Raw genomic sequence first — 17521 nt, 5'->3', positions numbered from 1 at the left:
CAAGTACGTCTGCTGTAATATATACAATTTCTCAAAAATCATGTGAAGGCAAATAAAAGCAGTGAGCAGCTGTGCATTTGCTCCCCATTTACTCATGGCCATGTGCGTCAGTCATGCAGTTGGCGTGCCCCTCAGTTGGAGCCGACAAGGCGTGTGCTAAGTGAATCTGACATCATGAGGCTGGTAAAATAAACCAGGTTATTTCCAACAGCTACTGATGGAGGTTTAGCAATGGGAAGTATTTCTCCTATTCCTCCTTCTATTTGCCTGTTTGCCTCTTCTCCAAAAAAAAAAAAAAATGGTTTCATAATGCAAGGAGCTGACATCTAAGATTGGTAAGAGAAGGGGTTTGCTTCTGAGTTGTTAACTGTGAAGAAAATTAACAAACCAAGGGAAAATCCACTGGGGGGGTTCTGTTTGCTTTCGTTCTTCCAGTTCATGTTTTCGGGGGTTAGCTGTATGTCTTAATGACTTCTCAGAGAAGTCTGAGTGCTGAATTTTAACAAAGACTAGGGTAAAGAAGAATGCTTGACAAAGTGACAGCGGTAGGATGCTGTGAAGTAAGGCAGTACTACTGGAGAAAGAAAGAGGTGAAGAAGGGATACTGGAGAAAGAAAGAAAACAGGAAAAAACCTGGAAGAATTGTGACAAAAGGGATAGATAGTGAGTAAGTGTGATATTGAAGGAGAAAAGCATTAAGTATCAGTTAACAGTGTTGGCATTCTAGGTCTGTCCAGGTGGAATAGCTTATGTGTGGTCACATATCAAAAAGGTGTAATGTTGATGATGTTTTCTATTTTCAAAGCTGAATCTCCTTTGTAGTTTTTCTTGCTCTTAAGGTGAAGGTAGGGTCTTAAAAAGCGCAGCGGGTGGGCAAACCAATATTGCTTGATATTTAAAATTTTTTTTAGTTATTATTCACCACCCCATTTTAGCAGGCTGGCTGAGGCACCAGGGAGCTGTTTCACGATGGGGGTGAGGCAGTTTCAGGTGTTGCACGCCCTTGCCTTGCACGGGGCTTGGACATGCCGGAGGTGAGAAGTGATGGCAGAATCCTGAAGGGCTGGTGCTTGTGTTGCACAGTGGCCTGAGATGAGCACAGCTGACCGCAGTGTGCTCCTGGTTCAGAGAACTGGTTAGGTAATGAGGGGAAGGGGCCTGCTTGATGCCTGCATATTTTTACTCAAGGAGAACAAAATCCTGCTCAGTCTGTAATAGCGATCAGTATGAGTAAGAATCTACAACCTTGAATTTGACTTGAACATTTTTATATGAAAACTATATATATATGAATTTTTATATGAAATTTTTCATTTCCCTAAAATGAAAAAATTGTGTGATTAATGTATTCTGTTAGTAGTGAGATTAAAATCCAAGCCTTGGTGTAACAGTCGTACATCCGTAGTAGTTTCTTCATATGTGTGGAGTAGGCATGATGACTGACTGCATGTTTGCACCTCTAATAACTGAAGTGCCATGTTGTTGACACTTCCCCAATTTATGTCACTTTATCCAGTTCCCAAGGAAACCTTAGAAAAGCAAATGGACCCTGATATTCTGTGTTGCAATGGTGACAGTTATTTATTCTGTGTTTTAGTTATGCAAAGCCCATTTTAATTTTGCGGTGAGCTTGTATCAATATTATTTTTGTTGTCATGCACATTGTTTTTGGTGACAGCTCTGTTTAAAGAAGTTGTAACTTTAACAAGCCATCTGTTAACCTTATGTAGAAAGGAAACGCTTTTGTCAATTACTCTAATGAAATCACAAAAATCATTTCCTGGTCTCCAGTTGTAGACCAGTCATCCTATCTTCTGTCAATAGAAGGATATTGAAACACAAAGGAAAATACGTGTGCACTTCTATCCTGCCCTGCAATATCGCTACAGTGTTGCATTTTAGTGCAGCAAATTGTAATTGGCCAGTGATGTCATAAGGTTTTCTTTTCCATTAGAAATTCTCTGTAGCGAACAAACTCTCTTTATTCAATATCAGAGAGCTTCCTCATTAGTCGGGTAGGAAAACTGCACACAGGAACCATGGGAAGACATTTTGAGTTTGTGGCAGCTCGATAGGTAAAGATATTGATTTCATGAATTAAGAGAGTAGGAAGGAAAGAGAAACACTTCAGCTTAGATGGGAATAAACAAAATTGTAGAAATAACTCCATTTTGTTGCTTGGGATGAGGCCATTAGAATGGCTGAATGGAAAAAGGAGAAACAGGGTAGAAAAGGCTGGAGTAGTGAGAAAGGGAAAAATGAATGGTGAAGACACGGAAGAGCAAGGAAGGGCTCTGGCACTGTGAGCTTTTTAGAAGGAAGACTTTTAAGAGGGATAGAAAGAAACATGGGAAATTGCCTGTGAGCTGGCAAATAACACGGATCCATGAAAAGTCTTCAAGGGACCCAAATGTGTTGGCACTGTGCAGTGTGAACTGTTCATGTGGCAAAGTCCTAAGCCCAAACAAAGAGAAGATTTGTCCTTTTCCTTTTCCTCCTCTTGGAGAGGTTCTGACAACTCCTAAAAGGAGGTGGGAGATAGATGCAGAAGATACCGGCGTGGAGTTATTCTGGAGCAAGGTTGGGGTTGCCCAGGCTGATTCCTGCACTGGGCATGTGTTTGCGGGACAAACCCAGCAAAAGCGGCTGCGTGTAGCCCCAAGACGCAAACTTCTTGTAGCCTTTCTGCTCCTCCAGCCTTTCTGGATGCTGGAGTAGGTGGGTAAGGACAGTGTCCAGCACTGCATTGAGGCAGCATCAGCATCTGTGTGAGCGCATCTTGGAGCCCACCCAGCTCGCTTCCCTCTTGACCAGTGCTCTCAGTGATGAACTTGGGGATTAGATTCAATTGTTCATTGCAGTGTTGTCACTAACTTTCATGAATGGATCTGGAGCCAACCCTCGAGATGGAAGTGTTGAAAATAATCACAGCTCTGCTCCGCAGCTGCCATCTTCTGCATTAGAAGAGCTCTTAGTCCTGCAGTACCCTCTGTGTGGTAGGCTTAGTTTTGGTCCATGGTGTAAAGGCTGAGCGTGTTTTTCTGGAAGCACTTGCTGAATGCAGCACAGCATGATGTGGGTGCCCTCACAGGGTAAAGCAACTGCTGTCATGATTTAATTAACTAGTTGTTCTGCTGATCCCCGAGTTTACTCAGGCTTGAAAGAAGTAAACTTAATTAAATTAAACAAAGCTTTTTCCTTCCCACACATCCTCTGGGCCCTTTTGTTTCTTCCGAGAGATAACAAAAAGCTTATAAATAACAGGTGCAGTCTGTTGTTGTTGACCTGTTGCAGAAGGCTAGCAGGAGAGAGATTATGCACAGGTGCAGTATGTGCATAGCATCAGAGGAAGAGGGGTTTTAAATGTTTGGTTTGGGTTTTTTTTAATTTAAATCCCTGCGTTAGGTTGGCAAAAGGATAAAAACGTTGAGGTTTCAGTGTCGCCTGTTGCAGGTCAAGATAATTTTGACAAGAAGTGGTAATGTTCGAGTTGAAACCTTATCAAAACAGAGGGAAGAGATAAAAGAGGTTTGAATTCAGTTCTCAGCTTATCCAAAGGCTTTCTGTATTGAACCGCCTTAAGCTGCGTAACCCCTTTGCTGCCTTGCAGTGTGATTCAGCAGCAGAGCTGGATTAAGTGTTTTCTGCCAGCCAGAAGGGACTGCCTGTTCAGTTGTACTGCTCAACCGTCTGCCTGCGCGTTTTCGAGAGCACGGTCACAAACTGAAAGCAGTTTCTTTGTCAGGGCACAGGTGGAGCATGTTGTGTTAAAAGCCCATCGTTGTCCAAACGTGGCCTCTTCCTCATCTCCAGTGGAGCTTCCCTTGACTGCAGTTTACGCCTGCCCTCTCCTAACACTGCATCTTCTTTGCTAGTCTTGAGAATGTGCTGGAGAGGTTTATAGAGGGAGATGTAATCACAGGAAGGGCAATTCCCTTTTATTCTACTACATGCATTTATGTCATGTTTTGTCATTTGCCAATGATACAGCATGTGTCTATGCAGATGTTGGTTATGGAGGGCTATGCCCTATTTACCAGCAAATCCCTGATAACTACTTCTACCAAGTGCTTTTTCAGGTGAGTCTGCACCTGCCTATCAGGAAATTCATTCTAGAATTCTTGATTGCTTGTACTAACAAGGTAAGAAAAAGTGGGTGGGGTGAAAAAGCTTAATAAAAGCAGGAAATACCGAATCTATTTAATCCCCTTTGTCCTCTGGAGCAATTCTCCCATCAATTGAAAACAAAGTTGATTAAACACAATCTGTTCTTGCCTAAAAACAGGTTTTAAAATAAGCAAATATTTTGCCGAGGTAGTTTGCCAGATATTAAAAGTTAGTTTGACTAATCCAGAATGAACTTTTTTTCATCTTTTCTTTCTAAAAATTACTACTGTCTTTTCCCATCCCTAGTACTTTTCCATTTAATTCCTAAAAGCACCGTGAGTAGATGGAAGGTTAGTTCACTACGTACACTGGTGTGAACTGTACCAAGCAATGCTTGCACAAATGTGTCTTCCTTACATCTTCCTTAACCTGTTCTGGTCTCGGCTCGCATCCTTTTGTCAATATTCAGTTGCACATCTGCTCACAGTTTGCCACCTTAATCTTTTATCCATTATCCTGGTTACTGTTTAGCTAATGCTTTTAGCCTTGAATATTCTTATAATGTTGTATTTCTCTGAAACAAAATTTGGTACCAAGCGTTACTAAAAGCAAAGCCCTCTAATCAGGCAGATGAAACTCATTAGCGTTACATTTCAAGGAGCCTTTCTTTGATGCAAACTAATTAATTTTGCTCCATTGCAAAATTGTCCTAACTATAATGGGAGCTAAAATCTAATAAGATAAAAGAAACTCAGAGGGGGGAAAACATGTCTGTCATGAGAACACAGCGAGATGAACAGCTTTTGCCAGTCTTGGAAATGATGATGTCTTTTACAGCTCTGAGGCTGAATGTTCTGCAATTGCTGGCGTGTTTAAAGTCCCTACTGTGAATTGATGGATTGACATTGCTTGCTGGTTTTCATCCTTACAGCGGAAAGTAACTATGGTTTAATTTACTTTGTTCATGCTGACCAGTGGTCAGTGTTAGCTCCTGGACCAGAAGCTTCCCTCGTTACCGAAATCTCAGAATAAAGAACTTATCAACACCAATGTGATGCAGATAAGCAGACACTTCTTTATTAATGGCCGGGTGCGTGAGTGAGTCCTCTCACTGTCAACGCACACCAAGTTTCAAAGTCATATACCTTATATAGAACTCGTTCATACATATTCATTAAATATTCATGCATAAACATAGTATTTCCCAAAAATCATTAACGTGCTCTCCTCCCATATCCAATTCTGCACAGTAAAGGTTAGAAAGGTCTGGAAATTGGTCTGGGGTATTATTTGGGTAGGTGGTACATGAGTCGGTGGTCGCAATCTCCCCCTGCCAGAATTACCTTTTACTTAAGGTAACTGTTTCTTGGCAGGTGACTACAAGTTGCTTCACTTGACTCTCCCCAGTTCCCATTAATTCTACATTTTGACATTTTAGTACATTCTCCTAGGTTACATATAAACAATCATCTTGAATCTTAAGTCTGTTATCTAAGTTCTAAACATTCCTACTAGGTGATTTTGACCAATTCCTTCGGCCTTGGTACTGGGCTGTACAGAGGATTTCATAGCAGCTGTTGCTGTACAAATACAAATTTCATTAAAATATTTCTTATAACTCTATATTCCTATTAGAATAACTATAAATTCTATAAAATCAAATGTGTTTCTATAAAATCAAATGTGGTTAATTAATTCTAACTAATAACAAATCTGTAACACCCTCAGCAGCCTGTTTTGCCGTGTGAGCACCAGGATTTCAACAGATGGGGCGGTGTGTCAGTGTGTCTGAAGTCTTCAAGCCGAGAACGGTCCTCCAAGCTCATTTCACTTTGAAACACTATGGGATGTAACAGATTGACTAGGAACGAAAAACTGGCCACATCCTCCGTTTCGGAAAGACTGATCATCTCCATTGTGGAGGTAAAACAGGTAGAAAACCCCTGCTGTAACAGGCAGACCCAGTGTCTTCTGTGGTTGGTTGGACTTCTAGAGTCAGCTCTTGATTTCCCTTGGCCTTGCTGTTTTCCCATGTGTGAAATACATTGAATGTAGTCTTTTGGCTTCTTATGTTCAACAAATCTAGTGTCATACACTCCCTAGATGTATGTGAATATGGTAGAGGCTGGTTCCTGGCGCACGCTTGTGGTAAGGCTCTGCCTGGAAAGCTCTTGTTCTCTTTTCTGAGTGGATCAAAGTCGGCTGAATCACTTTCTGAGCTGCACTTACTCATATCATTAGCAAGTACAAAGCTTTCTCCTTTGTTTAGCTTGTTCCACCTCACTTTGAATACAAAATATGCTGCTGTTAGACTAATTAGGGCAACAGGCTGAAGTTAACAAAGAGTCACTTTTATTGGCAAGCTTATTTATGCATTTGACTATTTTGCTTTGTGTTTGCCTATGATGTGAAAGAACTGGATAATTCTTGAGGTTTTTAAATAGAAATGATAATGCAGTAGAAATAGTACTAACAGAGTGGTTCCTCAGTTAATGGAGTCCACTTCTACACACTTTCTGCTTAAGGGATGGAGAAGTATCGGGGTCTGGTCAGAAGTAATCCCTGGTTTTGGGATCCCATGTTACTCTGAATGCCAAGAGCAGCTGTTTTCAGTGCTGGTGGCTGAGGTTGCCTGTGGCTCTCAGACACTGTTCTCTTTTTGAATGCTTTGCCTTTCATGTTCAAGTTAAGCATTTTGCGCCCTGTACTCTGAGCTCCCTGCAGCTGACAGCAAGGGCAGCTTTGGTGCCAGAGCCCTCAGCACCAAGCAGCTTCTCAGCCTCTCTCCCCTTGCCCAGGCTGTGGGGCCGATGGCCCGGAGCGGTGCTGTGCAGCTGTGTAACCTCAGCTCAGGCTGCTGTCAAAACGTCAGCTGTCAGCCTGCCCTTCACCCCTGCCTGAGCTACGTGGCGGGTACGCTGTGCCTGCTCATGTCCCTCACTCAGCCCGGCTTGATGACTTGACTTCCCAGCTTGACCTCAGATCTGCCTACCACTGGGGACTTGTCCAGAGATGTGCTGGCTGTGCCCGGGTGCCACCCCTGGGCAGCCCTGCCTCCCCTTGCTGGGCCGCAGCCCCCGCTGCCCACCCACCCCGCCGTCATCTTTGTACACACAGCCGTGAGCAGGGCTGCAGGATCCTGCAGCAGGAGGGAGGTGGATGTGTGACCTTCTGCTTTACAATCTGGGTAAGCGTTCGACCATCCTGCCAGGAGGGCGGGAGTGGTGCACAAGCCCGAGCAGAACGGTGTTTGTGAGACTCAGGCTGTGCTAATGGAAGTGCAGTATTTCCTTGTCCTCTCTAAGCTGCACTGTGTTTCCAGGCAGTGTGTAGTTTGTCAGGCTTTCTGCTTGGCTTTCCCCACCCTGGCTGATACTTGTTGCTGGACTAAGTCCCGATTACTGCAGTAACACAAGGAAATTTTGCTGATTGGTGCAGGACCAGAGCTCTGTGGCTTCCTGCAGCTTTAACTTGAGGTGACTTGGCCAACGCTGGGCACGTAAGAAAAAAAAAAGTTGCAGTTGACACTTCTGTACCCACTAATTCCAGAGTAGCTGGAGCAAAGAGCTCTTTCAGGACTTTGGTTCCCAGTCAGACAGCAGTTTTGCTTGAAATGCAGCTGATAATAAATTTGTTGTGTTGTGAAAACACATCAGAGGATGATTTCTCCCTTGCCTCTGCAGCATCTTCACTAACCTTTCGTAAAAAGCTTGCAAAAGTGTTGCTAGGAAGAAGTACACCTTGTTTGCTCTGAGCAGCATGTCACTCATGATTTTATCTAGCTTTTATGAAAACAAAAATATTACCTGCCTCAGGTGAAAGGGCTAATATTATTTCTTTAAACAATCCAAAGCAAATATATGAGCAGTGAATGGTTGTTGGCTGGATGTGCTACAGTAGATTTACACAGCATCTCTGGCTTTTCAAAATAAGCATGCTTGAAGGCTATTGATACTTCAGCTGGCTGAATCATGGAGTGGGTAATTTGCCTGATTGGTTCTTGCACTTCTCATTGGAAAAAGATATTTGTAAATGTTTTCAAAAATAGCGTAATTTAAATTCCCCTTCTGTTGGTTATTAACTGCTTGTGAATCAAACACTTCGTAATTCAGCAACTATTCAGAAATGTGGGGAGTTAACTGATTGTGAAACCACCCTCGTGGGGATGTGGTCTTCTTCCTAGTAGCTGAGGTATTGCACCGAGACTTCTAGGTGTTTCTCTGCAGTTGCTCTGGGTACAGAGTATGACACTGCTGTGGCCTCACGTTGGTGAAAGGTGGGGTGAATAGCCCTGGGAAGTGTTTGCTGGAAGAATGGTAGTTCACAGGAGAAGGGAGCAAACGGAAGAACTCCTTTGTTGAAAGTCATGGATTTCAGATCTGTACATTTTCAGAAAATTTGAAAAGCTTTTGGATTTGGAGCTGTTTAACTCCCAGCATTTAAGTAAATGACCTAAACCGCAATGACAGGATTCTCCTTTGAGAGTAGTCAAGGGTTGAGAGAATGAAGATTAAAAAGGGAATGGAAGCAAATGCTGCTGCTTTGGTGGTGTTACAATCAATGCTGTATAAATCTTAAAAATCAGGAGATGAAAATGAGAGTTTCAGACTAGCAGCTTTTCAGGCAACAGTATATGAAGGCACCCATATGATGGAAGCAGAATACAGGGAAGATCTGTAAAACGTGTACTGGAAAACAAGCTGTTCAGAGGGCTGTATGATGTTCATCTTCACTCTTGTCTGCAGCTTCCATAGTGCTTGCCTAAGTGCCACGCAATTCTTAAAGGCGTAACTTGTCTGCAGCAATTAATTAACAGAAAGGCAGAGGGCTGTGATTAGAATTTGCAGTAGTCTATTCTGGAGAAGGTAATTACCATTAGAGCAGATTTAGTATTAAGTCGTATTAAAGCTGTTTTGTTTAGGGATTTAACGCCTCATACCTTTTTCTGACAAAAGCTTTAAGTGGCCGCGTTGCCTCAGGCAGTTGCTCCTGGTCGGAAAGGCAGATGGCTGGGCCAGATGAAGTCCAAGGGACTGCGAGGAGGTTTACAACCCAGAAGCGATGTTGTGAAATCACCTCATTGGAGATTAGAGCACTTTCTCCTCTCACATGGGGAGAAGGGGTAATTCACACTGATGACCTTGATGGGCTTGAGAAGACTTCAGGGCTGACAGATTCTCTCCTTCGGTCTTGCTGTGTTCAGATAGTTAATCTTATCTTTCAGCAGAAGATTATGGCCCTGCGGGTCATTCCTAACCTGCCTTTCCATGTTCTTGCCTCATCAGTTGTCACCAGTTGAACAAAATCACTCTCAGACTCTGTCTCTCATGCAGTGCAGGAGCACGTGGGAGCCCCTGTACTACACTGATTTTTCTTTTTTCTGTTTTTTTGGGGGTTGGTTTGGGTTTTTGTTTGTTTGTTTGTTTGTTTGTTTTTGGCAAAGCAGCTTCCTCAAAGTGTTGGTGGATATAAGACTCGTGCTGTGTCTGGAAAGATGTGCCAAGTTAGTTGAGTCCCTACATACTTTACCCCTATGACCTGTGGAGAGCAAAATTTCCCAGAGTTGCGAGGAAGAGGAGATATAGGGTGGAAGGTTTATGTTGTTCTGTTTCACAGACAGCAAAAAGTGAGTCCCTTTACTGTGTGGCTCTCTAGGGAGGGGTAGATCTAGAAGTTTGACTGGTTTTAATCCTTTTCAGCCTAAAAAATTCCAGAGCTTTATCTACAAATATGTGCCCACAAGTGTCTGGTTGCACACTCTGCTGTCAAGTTCCTGCTTTGAAGAATAAAACAGAACCCCCAAAAAAACTAGAGAAGAGTCACCTCTGAGTTAGCAGCTGGGAGGCAGGAATAGAGCTGTGGCCTCCTCTGGAGACACTTTATGTTCCTGGAGCTACTCCAGCAAAGGGCCCAGAAAACACGGGACTTCTCAGTCTGACACTACCCTCTTAATTGCATCTGGAGGCTGCTGAGTAGAGGATTCATTTAACGAGGAATTAGGAGGGAGTAATGTAACTGAAAGTCAGCTCTTGCAGCCTTCATGGTGAGTGCTATCACAATTGCTCTGTGCCAGTGCAACAGGTTTTGTGGCAGCTGCACGTGGCAAAGCGATGTTTTGCAAAACGCACGGGCAGCTTGACCCACTTTTGAGCAGGGTCAGACCTGTACTCAATCCTCAGGTGCTGATAATCTGTCTGGAGGGCTTTGTCTGTATGACAGGCTGTACGTGAGAAATCTCCCATGGGCTTTAAATAATAATAAAAAAGTCACTGTATTGCCTCATCTCTCATGAGATAAGGAGAGGCCTGTTTCCCTATGGTGTTGATGCCCCAGGTTGTTCTTCACAGCTCCTTCTCACCTCAAAGTCTGTGTGGACTCCTGATGTCCCACTGGAAACTTTTGGCCTCTGCCTGAGTGCTCTGGCAGACCAGCTCTGTGACAATTCAGACATTTTCTGGGTCAGCCTTTGCGTTCTTTCCCAGAAGGAACAGAGCAGCACCTGTGAACGGTGCTGGCCCATTTGCATTGCAACCCATAGCTGACTGCTCGTAGTTTTGCTGTGTCATATTGCGATTTTCTGTGGTGAGGGCCCCAAACCACTGTTCTGAAATGGTAAGATATGCAGCCAGCTTTTGGGAGAAGATAGAAGTGTCCCACCATCTGTGAGAACCCAAAGCAGCAGTTGTGCTCGTGACAGAGTGATGGTTTTCTTAAACCTTGCAACCCAAAAACTGTCAAGATTCAGCTTTTGGATGAAACTTTTTAAACAGTTCTCCTGTAAAACCATCTGCAGATTCACAGGAGCTGGAAACCCTGTGTGAAGGGGAGCAGAGCAGGCTCCAGTGAGCACCCAGTGAAAACAGGCTGTAATCCAGTCAGTTCATGCTTTGTGGTTCTGCTTTTTCAGACTACAGGGCATTGGCTGTGGTGAACAAGCACTTCTTACTAAACCAGTGAATTGGCTTTAATCTGCTCCCCAAAATTCTGGGCCGCTCCGCTTAGCTCTTTATGTAACTAATTAATTTCATATTAGGTTAAATTTCCTTGGCTGTTACCGTACTGCTTGCGTTGTATTAGCAGCTATAGGCCAAGCTGGCTACAGGCTCTGAAGTGTCAGGTATGAGGAGGGGGATGACAGTGTCCCGGAAAGCTCCTGCTCAAATTGGAAGTGACAGGGGTAGTAGGATGGGAGGCAGGAGCACTCCTGTTTGTCAGACTAGGGCCTCGGAGGCGGGAAGTGCCTCTGGCATAGCTGGCAGCTCAGTTTGTACCCCTTCCATGGCTCCTGTGTGCCATGAAGCTCGTGTGCTTCTACCGAGCTCAGCTTCACCGTCTTGTGTCCCCTTGGACCGTCCTGTGCCCTTTCCTGTGCTTCGTGCCTTGAGGTACCCATGGGTGCTTACCAAACCACTGCTTCTGTTGTCTCCTGGGGAGAGAGGCTCCAAAGCAGGTTTTCAGAAGCGTTTGAGTGACTAACTCTTCTTTGATCATCTTTACAGGTCTGGGCTGTAGGGGAGGATGTCCATGTCCTTTAACACTAAAATAATCCATATGTAGACACCAAGAAGAAACTCCTTTTCTGACTGTATCTTGTGAAAGCTTATAGCCTTTGAAGGAGAGGGCAAGATAGGTCTGACTAAAAGTAAAAAAAAAAAAAAAAAAAAAAGTTAAAACCCCCCAAATCCTTCATTCACAACTAAAGTAACCTGAACTCAGCAGTTTTCTGACACCTGAGGAAGTGTGAGTGGGAGTTGTATCTTGAGTTTTCTTTCAAATTTTACCCAGGATGAGCACAACACTTTAACAGAAAAGAAAGCACGGGAATTTCACCCTGGTTGCTATCAGGGAGTACTGGAAACCCAGCCTGAGCCCAGATTTCCAAATAAAAGACGCTTACCTGCAATGGGTGAGCTTCTGGAGGGCTACCTAGGGAGTAATTAAAAAACATAATTATATGCAGAACGACATGTTAGTTCTTATTATTGCTGCATTTGAGCTGGGGAATACTGATAGCTTAGTCATATTCTGTCATAAATATCTTACTGTGCCTGTGTTTACAGATTCTTTATTAACATCAGGCTCTCATGCTTAAGATTCTGGGTAAAGATCCTATGAATTGTTTGCTTTTTGAGTCAGCTCTGATGGGGAGATCTATTCTGCAAGAAGGAAGTGAAATGTCTGTTGTAGAGCCTAAGACATATGGTGAACAGATACTGTGTTTTCTTCACAGAGGGAAAAATTGAAGCATCTGCTCACGAAATATATGTCATTAGCAAACTGGAACAAACAGGCTTTTCTTGACACTTGATAGCGATGGTCTCGCAATCCCGTGCTGTGTGTGACGGGCAGAGCCAGTCACCCTCAGGTCTCTGAGAAACAGGATTGTTTGAAGTTCAGTGTCTTCTAGGAAGATGGAAGACACTGCTATCATGGGCGATGCCAGTGCAAGCATGATGGTGTCTGCCTCAGCTGCACGTTAGCCGGCGTATTGGCTTCATCAGTGTAATTTACCATTTGCGTTACACCAGTGTCTGAGAGATCCAGCTGGAATCAAAGTTTCAGTATTTTAGGCACTGAAGAGAAAAACACTGGAGAAATTTTAAGACACTTTGAATACATTAGGGTAAAACTGGTCGCTGGTTTTGAGCATTTCTTTGAAAGGTCAGTTTGTTAGGAACAAAATGAAAACCCAGAATGTGTGTTTTCGGACAGCCCCGTCCCCACCACAAAATGATCAATCTCTCCTCGCATTCCCTGATTCCTCTCGCAGACCCCTAAAGCCTCCCAGGGAATAGGTTCCTGGGGAACGCTTTGCCTCTCCTGCTGTGTGCCACACCTCCCCTTAACGCTGCTGTCGAGCGTGCCCTGAGACGGCATGCTGAGGACTGGGCGTATTGGGGTCTAAAAAGCATGACAGCTTCTAAAATGGAACGTGTGTCTGGCTCTGCGCAGAAGGTGAATGACGCTGTGTATAAGCGATGAAGATACACAGTGTCCCGACAGCTGAAACGTAGCGATTCTTGCTGCACGCGCAGGGTTTACCGTGCGGCCGTGCATTTCGGCAGCGCGGGGATTGCGAGCCCCGTTTCCCTGCGCGGCGGCCCGGGGCAGCGCCCGCTCCCCGTGGCTTACGCCACCCCCTCCGGGGCAACCCGGGTCCTTCACCCCCCCACCCCGTGACTGCGGGGCGCTCCCCAGCCGCCCGGCCGCCGCTTCGGCCCCGCTCCTCCCCGCCCCTCCCCCCCACGGCCGGGGGCGGCTCCGGCCCCTTCATAAGGCGGCGGGCCCGGCCACGCACCGGCGGCACGGCCATGCAGCCCGCGGCGCGGCGGGGGGCCCCGCCGGAGGCGCCCGGCCAGGTGAGGGGCTCGGCGGGATGGGGGGTGCGTGGCCCCGGGGGCTTGCGGAGCGGTGGCGCCGGGCTGAGGGGACCGCGCTGCCTGCGCACGGCGGCGGGATAAAGAAGCGATTCGAAGTGGAAGGCGAGCGGGTGAAGTGACGGCGGCACGGGAGCCCCTGCGGTGCAGCCCCGCGGGGGGTGTCCCGGGGTGCCCCGGGGTCGGGCAGGGCCGGCGCGGGGGGCTGCGGGCACCGGCGCTGCGCCCTTGGTGCAGCCGGTGACATTGCCGGTGAGAACAAGAACGCTGGCTGTCCCGGGGTGAAGTGTCACAAAAAAAAAGACGGGCTTGGCCTGTCCCTCGCATCTTCGGACGCTAAATGAGCTCCGCAGCGCAGGTTCGGGGCTGGTGCCCGAGGAGCGAGGCGAGGGGGACCCTCGGTGCGGCTGGAAATGCCCCCGTAAGGCGGCACCTAGTCTGGGACACTCGTAAGATTGTGTCCCCATCCTTTCCTACTGAGTGTGTCAAAAGAAAGTAAGCGGCTACTTGAAAAGGGAGTAGGATATAAAATGGCTGTAGGGACTTTTTATCAAGTACAATTAATCTGCATCAAACACTTTTTGTTAAAAGATTGTTTTCAGTCTTCCATTTACAGCTCCCTAAATGTAATTTCCTTTAGCTGAGTATCTTCGGATAATTTTACATCTGTGCTATCCATTCATATAAAGAATTAAAGCACAAAATATGCACCCTCAAATATCTGTCTGACAGGGAATGTTCTGTGGGGAGGGGGAGAAGGAGGAGGTGATGGCTACAGGCTCCAAAGGGAGCGATCTTCAACCAGGAGACACCTAGATATCTCCAGAAGTGTGTTAGACTATCCTTGTATTTGTGTATTTTCGTGAAGACTTGAGTAATGATTTGCATCATTAATAACAAGCATCAATAGAATATTAATATGCACACTCCCCCCAAAAAACCCACCTCAAATGTCTTACTGTGCAAAGGACAAATCTAATCAGATTTGATGAGAGCTGAGTTCCTGATACAGAATAAAACAAAAGTGAAGGTGCAACTGTTGAAGGAGGGGGATTGATTTTGCATCACTCTTTTGTCTTGCACCAAAATTAATGCTGTGTTTTTGCAGACCTGCCTTCAGTCCATTTTTTAATTGAAAGTGAAAGATTAACTTTGGTTTAGGGTTAAAGATATAAGTGGTGTGCGTTTGGCATTGTAGGCATCTGAATTAGTCTTCTGCAACTTTTTCAAATTCTTAAGTTACAGGTCTTTTTTAGAACTTAATGTAAGAACATACTGCATTTTGTTGTATTTTCTTCGCTGGTCTCTGCCATGTTACTTTTATAAATGTAGGCACCCGATGCGTTGTCACCACAATGTTAGTTGTACTAGCAAAATACAAAATAAGAACATGAGTCTTCAACGCATTCCGTTTGTCCTAGCTGTGCACCTTATAATATCGCATGCAAGTATGCCAAATCTCATAAGCTGATCTTAAGTCAATGATCCTGAATGTGGAATTAAGCCAACGTGCTGCATAAAAGCCACATATATCAAACAGCCCAACAGTTTTTGCCTTCAGAGAACACCATCTAACTCTGCTTTTAACGGGGACTTCTCTGCATCCAGCTTCTTCTACAGCAGTGGCATCTGAATAGGATCTGGCTTACACAAATGGCAATCTCTGCACTCAAGAAAATGACCAATAACCTATACGTAATTGTGGAGTTATTAGATTTTTCTTTTCTGCTTGGAGCACCCTTGGCCAGTGCCTGTTCCTGGCCCTTGTGATCCTGATGTGACACTCTGAAGTGAGCTGTGAAACCTGCAGGCTGCTCAGCGGAGCCTGGATTGGGCCCCATCACCCACTTTTAGCTGGGAATTTGATGTCTGGACTCAAGCTGACGGACATCAGTGCCTTTGCTGGATGAGAAACAGTGTGATGGACTGACACTGTTGTCCAGGCTCATCATGTAGTGACAACTCATTAGAGGTGGGAATCCAGTCAGAAATCCAGCTCTTTCCAGTGGCATCAGTGGGTTTGGAGCAAGACCTCTTCCGTGGGGTGCCACCTCAGCACCCCAAAGAGCTCACGTCTAGTAACCTTCTTGAAACCTTTCTTAGGGCAGCATCAAATACTGGCTTTGCTGTAAACCACTCAATTTAAAATGAAACCAATTTCACTATTTTGTTAGGCAGATTACCTTCTTAACCTGAAAGGTAAATGGGAATGTTTTGATAAAAGATAGGTAAAATCTGGTTTTTTATTTTTAAATGAATCTATTATAGATAGGAATACTTAGCTGTTCAGCATAATCCATTTTAAAGAGGTGGAAACTGGAGAGACTGTGGAAGGGAATCAATGGAACTGCTGCATTTTGAGTGCATTTTTATTTTTGCTCTTTCCATTCTCAAAAATATCACCAAATGATTGTATCTTTAAAAGCTGTGTCAGATCAAAAAGGCATTGCAAACAGCAGTAACATGCCTTTGTTGTTCCTCTCCTGTTTCTCACTGGCTCCTTGAGAAACTTCACCTTTTTTTGTTCCTTTTTGCAAGGTTTGAAGACATGAGAGACGCAGCCTCTGCTTCTAAGCCTTGTATTTTTTCTTTACTTTGCGTTTTCCACATTCTAAGTAGTTTTGATGTTCTCTTTCTTTATGGCCTGGCTACATGTAGCTAAGAATATGGTCTGTGATATCCAGTGATTTCAACACAGGAGTGTGATCACTAGTAAAAGGTACAAACCCACCTAGTTCTGCATTGTGTGATGTTTGAAATTTTTTTTAGTGTGTGATTTGGGTGATTATGATAAGGGTTTGGCATGTGAACTGGGGGACCTGACAGATGGAATAGCTTGGTTGTGGTTCATCAGGGTGGGACTGTTTCTATAGTCAAGAGATTATGGTCAGTGTAACATTTTAATGCCTTAGGTTTTGTCTCCTTTAACTGTAAAGTACTGCTTTTACAGAGATGTAGTGAGAGGAAGACCGTAATTTTTCAGTTCTGATCTACTAAATCCTGATCCATCTTTTCCTACCTATAACCTACAGGTTTTGGATTATTCTCTTTACCAATGTTCATTGAATTTGCTAACAAGTATTTTGTTCAGCTTACTGTTTCTGCTAACGTCTTATAGCTCCCCCCCTCCCCAAAATACCAACGCTAATTGTAAACTATACGTTGAAAAACATCTTCTGCATCCTAGAGAATGACTAAAGATGTCTATAAAATCATTCAACTGAAAAAAAGAAATCTCGGTATTTCATCCTCAGCTCTCACAGATTCTAAGTGTGCCTAACTCCGTGCCTGTTATTGTGTAAAGATTTAATTGGCACCTTTCCTTTTGTCCTTTTGATCCATCAAAGCACAGTATTACCCCAAGACTAACTGAGGTGTAAAGTGTTACACTTTTTGCACTGCTAGCCATTCGAAATAACCACCCCTTGTTATTTGTTTGCATTTAGTTAAATAAATCAAACTACATGATGATTGACGATAATAAAGAGAATGAAGACCACGCATCTGAAAGAGGAGGAACAGCCATCATTTTTTCCTTGAAGAATGAAGTAGGGGGACTTGTAAAAGCATTAAAACTCTTTCAGGTAATAATCATTGCTACAGCAGCTCTGTGGTTTTAAGTTTTAAGGGTGGTTTTGGAACACACTAGAATTAATCACACCCATTTATTAAGGTTGTGATTCCTAACCTGGCTCCCATTTTGCACCCAAAATTACCCACGAAGGCAAATTTATGCTTCAGAAAGTAGATGCAGGTTGGCTAGAAATCTTCACAAAATGCATCATCTGCACGGACTAAAGACTGAGAGAGTTTTGTCTTTTCCCCTCATGAAAAGGGCATTGGCCCTCATTGTTTCTGCTGCCTGTAAGAGTTGCGTCTGAAGCTCCTGCTGATGGCAGGTAGGTGCTTGGGCTGCTGACCTGCACTGGGCTGAGGCCAGTGCCCGTGTCACCCTGCCTAGCCAGACTGAGGGTGACGAGGAATTGCAATTGCACACCTGCCCTCCTCCGATTACTGGGCAGGCATTGTACAAAGGG

General features: G+C 44.5%; 1 protein-coding gene across 3 annotated transcripts in view; it reads left to right on the top strand.

Annotated features, from left to right (window-relative positions):
• TPH1 (tryptophan hydroxylase 1) overlaps positions 1 to 17521 on the top strand; it is a 28629-nt gene that overhangs the window by 220 nt on the left and 10888 nt on the right. Inside the window, exons 1-3 of one of the 3 annotated variants that reach the window (XM_080405554.1) lie at positions 11 to 5044; positions 5836 to 6030; positions 16931 to 17068. In XM_080405554.1, coding sequence (XP_080261680.1) covers positions 5950 to 6030; positions 16931 to 17068 — 219 coding nt within the window. In that variant the 5' untranslated portion in view covers positions 11 to 5044; positions 5836 to 5949. Of the gene's footprint in view, positions 1 to 10; positions 5045 to 5835; positions 6031 to 7223; positions 13467 to 16930; positions 17069 to 17521 lie in introns of those variants that run through there. The other 2 variants (XM_080405555.1, XM_080405556.1) reach the window with 2 other exon arrangements.

Source organism: Falco punctatus (genome assembly GCF_963210335.1).
Source record: "Falco punctatus genome assembly, chromosome: 10".
NCBI classification, from domain to species: Eukaryota; Metazoa; Chordata; class Aves; order Falconiformes; family Falconidae; genus Falco; species Falco punctatus.
The sequence above is the reverse complement of the archived record's forward strand: the minus strand, read 5'-3'. Positions and strand labels throughout refer to the sequence as shown.